At 37.1% G+C, this 7,877-nt stretch overlaps 1 protein-coding gene across 1 annotated transcript; it reads right to left on the bottom strand.

Moving 5' to 3' along the window:
- Positions 1-141: 141 nt before the first annotated feature.
- Positions 142-6,407, bottom strand: LOC116842101 (ras GTPase-activating protein 1). The gene is made up of 15 exons (XM_032810820.1): positions 6,130-6,407; positions 5,434-5,615; positions 5,063-5,244; positions 3,889-4,286; positions 3,506-3,651; positions 3,079-3,412; positions 2,516-2,859; positions 2,242-2,433; positions 1,918-2,067; positions 1,786-1,834; positions 1,488-1,706; positions 1,181-1,413; positions 929-1,070; positions 646-789; positions 142-561 (listed from the first exon to the last, which is right to left on the bottom strand). The coding sequence occupies exons 1-15, from the start codon at positions 6,175-6,177 to the stop codon at positions 484-486; spliced, it is 2,841 nt and encodes a 946-aa protein (XP_032666711.1). The 5' UTR covers positions 6,178-6,407; the 3' UTR covers positions 142-483.
- Positions 6,408-7,877: the final 1,470 nt, after the last annotated feature.

Below are 7,877 nucleotides of genomic sequence, written 5' to 3' on the forward strand. Positions count from 1 at the left end.
CAATATGAAAACCATACTTCATTCATCTTAGATTGCATCCAAGATGTAAAACTAAAATATTTTATAACGTGATTTGATTAAATAGCAGAATTCTTTAGTATACGTACTGGAACAGTAGGGCTAAAATTAACGAAACAAATATTTCGATTGAGGTTGTATTTATTTTCGAGCACCTAAGTAAATATAAAACTGTTATACGCCTATATGATTCTGTATGTAACTATATCACTGTCATGTGTTACTGTTACTATATATATATATATTTATATATATATATTTATATATATAAACTAACTTCTAATTACATACGAAATAGTAAATGTAGGCTTGAGTGTATACAGTAATATATATGGCACGTCAGTCTGTACGTTTATAATTACTTAATTATAATAATTAAATACTACTATATATGTTATTCGTCATCGTGAATCTTATAAATTGTTTTATTGTGTTTGGCATTGTTCATGGCTGATGGCTCTAGCACTACCGTATCATCTCCATATACTTCTGCTTATGTTTGCTCAGCATTTCAGTCACAGTTACCAGTTGCTTAATCGTCGGCTACAAGCAAAAAGAATGTAATTTTTATCTCTTCTTTCATTTAGATAATTGCAAATTAAAAGAGAAAAAGTTTAATGGCCACACCTGGGTCTTTGACAAAACTTGAAGTTCTTTCAAATGTGAGACGCAAATATGATGTAATGTTGCTAAGTCTCTTGCAGTGTCGGATACATAGGTACTTTTGGTTCTTGGATCTGCACCTTCTGATTCTGGTTTCTCAGCGACATTCTATATTTAATCATACAAAAATTATAAGTTAACATTTATTGAATTAATTTTTTATTTCACTGAAAATTATAGCATCACACACAGCCATAGGTTCAAATAAAATACATGGAATCAAAATTAATATATGAAATCAACTTACAGACAACTGGTCAAGGAACACGACCATTCGTTCTTTATTTTTTAGTATAAATGGATTCACGACTTCCATATAAGGTTCCTTCCCACCAAATTCCACTAAATTTGCCAGATTTTGCAGACACTTTGCCACCATAACTAACGATCTACGAATAAAGTAATATAAACCATTAGCGAATGTAATAGATTGGAGAGGCATTCAAAATTAGATTAATCTCGCATTTGCATGCGTCTAATTTATATATGAATTATGTACCTTGCAGCACCTGGTGGAGGCGGTTCAGCTATTAAATTAAACGACCTAGGGTTTAATATGGCAGGGCAGAGAAGGCGTAAAAATATGAATCCACTGACAACCCGAGTTCTGACTAGTCTTTCATGTGGCCATTTAGCAACAACTGCTCTTTGCAAGCATCCGCAAATGTATCTGAGGGTCCTTGGACAAGCGTCGGGGCTTGTAAAAATACTCAATGTAACTTCGTCCAATACCTACAACAAGGTATACGTATAATATTTTTAATCATCGTCTAATTAATTTAAACACTGCAAGAAAAAGTACATACTTGTAGTAAGAATTCTGCGTTACTACACGCATCTTCCGGCGAATCCATTTTCGTCGGATTCAATTCACAGCTCTGTTTACTTTCAATTAATTTCACAATCGTATCACGCAGAGCAGCTTTTAAAAACGAAGTACAAACGGACTTCATGTACAAGTCCATTAAAGTAGTAGTGAGACTTGCAGCTCTAAATAATGTTGGTGTTTCATCTTCCTTTTCAACCTAAATAAAATAATTAACATAATACTATAATTAAATAATATATTCTTTGTGCTTGTGTGTAAACCAAATTATAACTTACTTCAGCTTGATTCAATGATCGTAGAAGATCCGCCTCTTTCCTTTCATGCCTAAAAGATTGTTAGTGTAAAAAAATATAATATATACACATATATATTAAATAACTTGTGTGATACAGAGAACTTGTATGTACCTAAATATTCTAAGAAGACTATTTGCCAGGGGTACTCTGTCTAAATGGCATACATCCGCTAAAGCCTTGACAACATGCAATTCTGGATCCAACAGTAATTGTTGAAGAGGGCTGTACTCTTCGGGAGGCATAGCTAAATCGTGTCTGTATCTGCGAATATATATATTTTCTCGATATACACTCATATATATATATATATATATATATATATATATATATATATATATAAAAGTACACACACACACACACACACACGAGAATCTAATAATATATCTTAGTGTATAAAGATACACCGATATATCCAGAAAATCTCCTGATCTTTACCGTAAACGTAAACGTAATGCTCCCCATTCACCGATAGGAGTGACACCTGACAGCGGATACCACTCGTCCATTTCTTCTCCGTTAGTCAAGCTCGCCAACTCGACCGTCAATTCCGCAACCTCCGTGTCTTTGCTGCGTTTACCCTTGTTATACAAGGTCAGCGAGAAAGACATAACGTCTGGCGGTACATCTCTGTTAAGCAAATTCGTGAACTTCAATACGAACGGTACAGTCATACAGTGCTACTTTTTCGATAAATGATTCGCATACGTACTCTAGAATGAATTCCTCATCCCAGAGCGGATGTAATCCCGTTTTAATCTTCGTGCGAGCGACTTTAACATTGTTTAGGGCCACTATAATAAATGGACTCGGAACTAGCTTGTACGGAAGCCTATGCGCATCTAAAATATGCAAGTGCAACGAACGCAATTCACGGAGGCGGGCGACTTTCGGGGCACGAGTAAGTTGTGACACACACAATGGTTTCAAGGCGTTAATCCAATCTAATGCGTTCTCGGAATTGGGAGTAGCCAGATAAGTTATGGTGGCCAGACACGGTAAAGCACGTTCGACTAATTGGAAACAATGAGACCTATCAAACACACTCTCGTGGACCTAAAAAGACAGCTTCGATCACTTATTCCGCGCTTATTACCTCAAATGCGTTATTATTTTCTTCATTCGCCGGCGCGACGTCGCTCGCGCATATCATGCATGTTATTGTAACAGTTACATACTTTCATGTTATTCATTAGTATTTGTGATTTCGATATGTTAATGTATGACGTATTGTTGGATGTATATTTATGCGCTTTGAGCGTTCTTATCTCTCACCTGATATAAGTAAGCACAGCTTAAGTCGATGAGACCTTTTGGTTTAGTTCTTTTGGGATTATCGTACAGGTAGAGATGCGTGTCGGTAGCATCTACCAGCAACACAAAGTATAACGCTTTCCACTTTTTATTTTTCTCAGATTTCTTTTCTAGATAACCCTGCATTTTGATCCCTTTGTTCTTCTTCGCCCCCGATTGCTCTCGACATTCTCTCAGAGTCGCATATATTTTCTCGGCATGTTGAACCTCTCTGTTAACTCTGACACTACCGTCAGGCTCAGTTACCATCGCTTGAACCAAAGTGTGCCCCTCCACAATTTGTTCCTTCCGATATCTGTTATAATAGAGTCACGACGGGATAAAAGAATACATATTTTAATGATCAAAACGTATCGTTTCGTGCGAAATTAAGACGATGGAAATGTACCTGTTGATTACAGCATCAAGACATTCGAACGTTCTACCTCCCATTAGGTATCGCACTCCTTTTTTCTCAATTCGGAATCTTTGTATCTGATTGTTTATGTGGAAAAAGAGTGAATAATCTCCCGGACTATTATCCGATGGTCTGACCTATTGAATGAAGACATTAATAATAATAATTTGATCTTGATTTAATTGTGTATAATAGTAGATAATACATGACTTATGTTTATACACAACTTTGTTCTAAGATCAGCGCTGACTCTTATCTATCCTATTTATATGTTGTATTTTTTTAGGGTCTTTATTTATTTTATAACAATAAGTTGACAAAAATAAATAATTTCGCAAAAGGCATAATTTCAAGCAAAATCATTTGTTGCTTACTAGGAAACTTCCAGGTCCTGCTTTTACCAACATGTCAACTGCTTCGCTCTTAGTGACATTGGGATGGAACCAGGAAAACACTGTATTAGGATCTATTGAGTCATCGAGATCCTCCACCAATTCTCGAAATATTAAACCCTGTTCGCCAGTTCTATGAGCAGTGACCCACAACCACCCATCACCCATATCATTATGCACAAAAAATATATCTCCCTTCTGAAAGCTCAACTCATCAGTATCTGGCATTTTCGTGTATGGCAATATCGCGACAATTCGCTTTTTGTCGTTCACTGGTTCGGGTGGTGGTGTTGGGTGTATAAGTCTTTCTCTCTTTAGCAGATCAGAACAGTGAGTATAATATGCGACCAGATCTGATAGACTGTTAAACTGACGACCGCCTACAACATGATTTTAGATTAGAAAATTTCTATTAAACAGATTTTTATAAGATTTTATTCAAGTTATAAACTTGAGAAATTTTATCTATGTTATTTCATTCATAAAGATTGAAAGTCATGTTTTGCAAGTCCAACCTTAACATTATATCCTAGTTTAACATTATATCTTAAAAAATGCACTACTTTTCATGTATCATGTGTGATTTGAGAATACGTAAGGAGTTTATTCAGTATATATTTTCAGGATTCAAGGGGCATATTCTCAATAGCACATGGGTGTTATTCGTAAACTCACTATTGAACAAAAGTACATCTTTATGTTTTTATCTCACTATCTAAATAATACATGTTAAACTAATTTCATGATACTATCTTGCTGTTTCACTCAGCATAATGTTATTCAAAATATGAAACAGTAGTTTTCTAGTATACAATGAACGATTACCCAAAAACAGTGTAGTAAATACTATTCATTCTTCTATGTCATTTTTCCTAATATGTAACACTTATAATGGTGAGTTTTTTATTTGGATAGTATCATTTTTTACAAAGTTATACTTGAATAATGGTCATCTGTATTGCCTGTATTATTATGTAAAGTTATATATGCAAAATTGTGATATTCAATATTAAATTTCTCATAAACAGTATGACAAATTGCATAATGCTTTAACTATGAATGTTTTTCATTGCAATAATGTTATTAAATTTTGTATAGGTTTAAACATTTTGGTTTAGATGAATAAACTCCTTAATTTCAACATCTGAATTCCTACCAATATAATAATCTCCACAGACAGCTGTAATTCGAAAATGGTTTATTCCAGTCCTTCCTAAGTAAGACAGGACATAACTTCCAGGCTTCCTGTCACTTTCACGGACCAGATAACTACCCATTTTACTCGCATCCCACAGTCTTTCCTCTGCTGTAAATCTATCTAATCTACCATGATACCACCTGCAAAAGATCCATCCTTCCAGTTTGATTTTAATTCTACAACTACGAGTGTACTGCATTTTGCAATCATATAATAACTCATATTTGTGTGCATATGTATATGCTGTGTGTTTTGCACCAACATTAAATTTTACTTTAGAAATATATCTTTATAAAAAATTAATAGACTATATATATTCTCAGTCTCACTGATTTTCTGGTGGTGCTGTTAACAGAGTAGCATTGGCGCCATCAGGTTCTTCTGTGTCCTGTATATCGTCTGGTATATTTTCAAGGAAAGGATCAAATTCATTTTCTGCATTTAATGATTCATTCTGACCGCCGTCTTCGCTTCCTGTACTGGGAGATCCGCCTTTACTATTATGTTCCATCTAAAAATTCATTCATCCAATAAGACGTCTTGTTCGTTCTGTGTTTCGGCGTTCACCTCTGTGTCAAGCTGTCAGCGATTCGACTCACTTTGACACATGTCAAAGTTAGTCAACCGGCGGTCAATCTCACCGGCGCAAAATTTTAAAATTACACCAGCGGCGTAAATTCTTGCGGAGCAAACAAAATCGACACGCGAAGTCATGCATCTCTCATTGTCGCGACGCGACGCACGGACTTATTCAGGGAATTGGGAGTATCGCTGGCCGACGCCGATAACGATACACCGCGAGATAAATTGCGGTTGTCGGCACGTAAATACAAGTGCGCGCGCGGACGAAACGATAAGGGAAGCGCAATAAATAAATGAGGGCCGCGAAAAAAGCTGCGCCGATGCGATTGCGACGCGTCGCTCGCGCTGCCCGCGACGTCACGCTAGCCCGCAACGATGTCGCGCGACAAAGAAAACGACGGACATGCGACGGCCGGAGGATGAATAATGCCTCTCGCACGTACCTTGGCATTGTTGGACACGCTGGGCCCACCGCGCACGAATTCTGCCATCCCGACACACGTACACTCTCATACACGCGATCGCGAGGAACCCCGGCTCATCAGTCGAACGACATGCGCCCTTAAAGCGCGACGTCTCCTTGCGCCGCGATTATTTACAAAGATAGGCTCTTATTAATATAAAATGTATTGACGTTTCCCGGCAGCCATTTTACTATTGCACGCGCCGACCACGATGTGTGAACTTTCGAGAGGAACGTTATCTCAACACTGAGAACCAACAGAGGCAACCGATAGTGTCGCGACAATCACGAAAACTTATACACAGCCGCGAATCTCTAGATGCATTTATGCCTGTTTCTACCAACTTTGGTTAATTTAACCAGTCGATGGTTCTAACGGAATTAACCAATCGCATTTCTCTTTAGTCAAAATTGATAGATGCAATTGGTCAATTCCATTGGAATAATCAGCTAGTTAAGTTAATTGAAGTTAATAAAAATAGACATTGGCCCATATTCTGAATCCTCTTTTAAGCCAGCGGTACACGATGCTTGTTTTCATGCTGGTTTGCTTGCTGGATGGAAATATTCTGTTCTGATTGGTGTATTTCTAAAGATGGATGGAAATGCACTAATCAAAATGAAATATTTCCATCCAGCACCGTGTGCCGCTGACTTTATTTATAAAAGTGCCTCTAAAAGAGGTTTAGGAGCCACCTGATTGACTGAGAAGCTACATTTAAAGCACTTTTATCGATAAAAGAGGATTCAGAATATAGGCCAATGGGTGCGTTCAGCGAACTCAACAGTTGCACAACAGTTGAGCAATTTGTCAATGGGCGCATTCAGTAGAAAAAGCGCTCAGTGAGCAATCAACGATTATTGGTTCTTGCTATTAGATCCCTAAATCTAGACCAATTACATTGACAAATTACTCAACTGTTGTGCAACTGTTGAGTCTGCTGAATGCAGCCAATGGGTGCGTTCAGCGAACTCAACAGTTGTACAACAGTTGAACAATTCGTTAATGTAATTGGTCTAGATTTAGAGATCTAACAGTAAGAACCAATAATCGCTGATTGCTCACTGAGCGCTTTTTCTGCTGAACGCGCCCAATGTAATTGATCTAGATTTAGAGATCTAACAGTAAGAACCAATAATCACTGATTGCTCACTGAGCGCTTTTTCCGCTGACCGCACCCATTGGGCGTGATAAATCCCTAAATCTAGATCAATTACACTGAGTACGTTCAGCGAACTCAATAGTTGCACAATAGGGCCTTTAGAGCGCCGTCCCACGGAGCGGAAATTTTCAGCGGAACGGAACGTGCGGAGTTAGCACGACCAATCACAGCTGTTCTGCTTTTCTTCCGGCGCTTTTTCTATTTTCCTTGTGTCCCATGAAGCGGAATACGCGGAAGCAGATCACGTGGAATAATACAAAAAGTAGACTTTTTAATGTTATTTCTTACGTTTTTAATAATTTTAATATTTTATACATGATATAATATATCAATTAGTAAATATATCAATTAGTAAAGAATAAAATTAGTTTCTCAGTAAAATACTTTTTACAAAAATATGCAACTATTTTACGATTAGCTAAAACATAATTCCGCTGCCGCGTTTATCGCTTCATGGGACAGAAGGAAAAGTATATCAGCGGAATTGCGGTGATATATAGTATAATAAAGTGAGATCTGTTGTGATTAATTATGGAGAATATATTATGTGATTTTTGTCGACTGT

Source organism: Odontomachus brunneus, unplaced genomic scaffold, assembly GCF_010583005.1.
Source record: "Odontomachus brunneus isolate Ranch 3 - 2012 unplaced genomic scaffold, Obru_v1 Obru_scaffold_021, whole genome shotgun sequence".
Taxonomy (NCBI): domain Eukaryota; kingdom Metazoa; phylum Arthropoda; class Insecta; order Hymenoptera; family Formicidae; genus Odontomachus; species Odontomachus brunneus.

Coding starts and splice junctions, on each gene's coding strand:
- LOC116842101 (XM_032810820.1), bottom strand. CDS start 6,177: ATGGCAGAATTCGTGCGCGGTGGGCCCAGCGTGTCCAACAATGCCAAG. Junction 2,860..3,078: donor GCTGTGCTTACTTATATCAG/GTGAGAGATAAG, acceptor CTGTCTTTTTAG/GTCCACGAGAGTGTGTTTGA. Junction 1,071..1,180: donor CCTCCACCAGGTGCTGCAAG/GTACATAATTCA, acceptor CTTTATTCGTAG/ATCGTTAGTTATGGTGGCAA.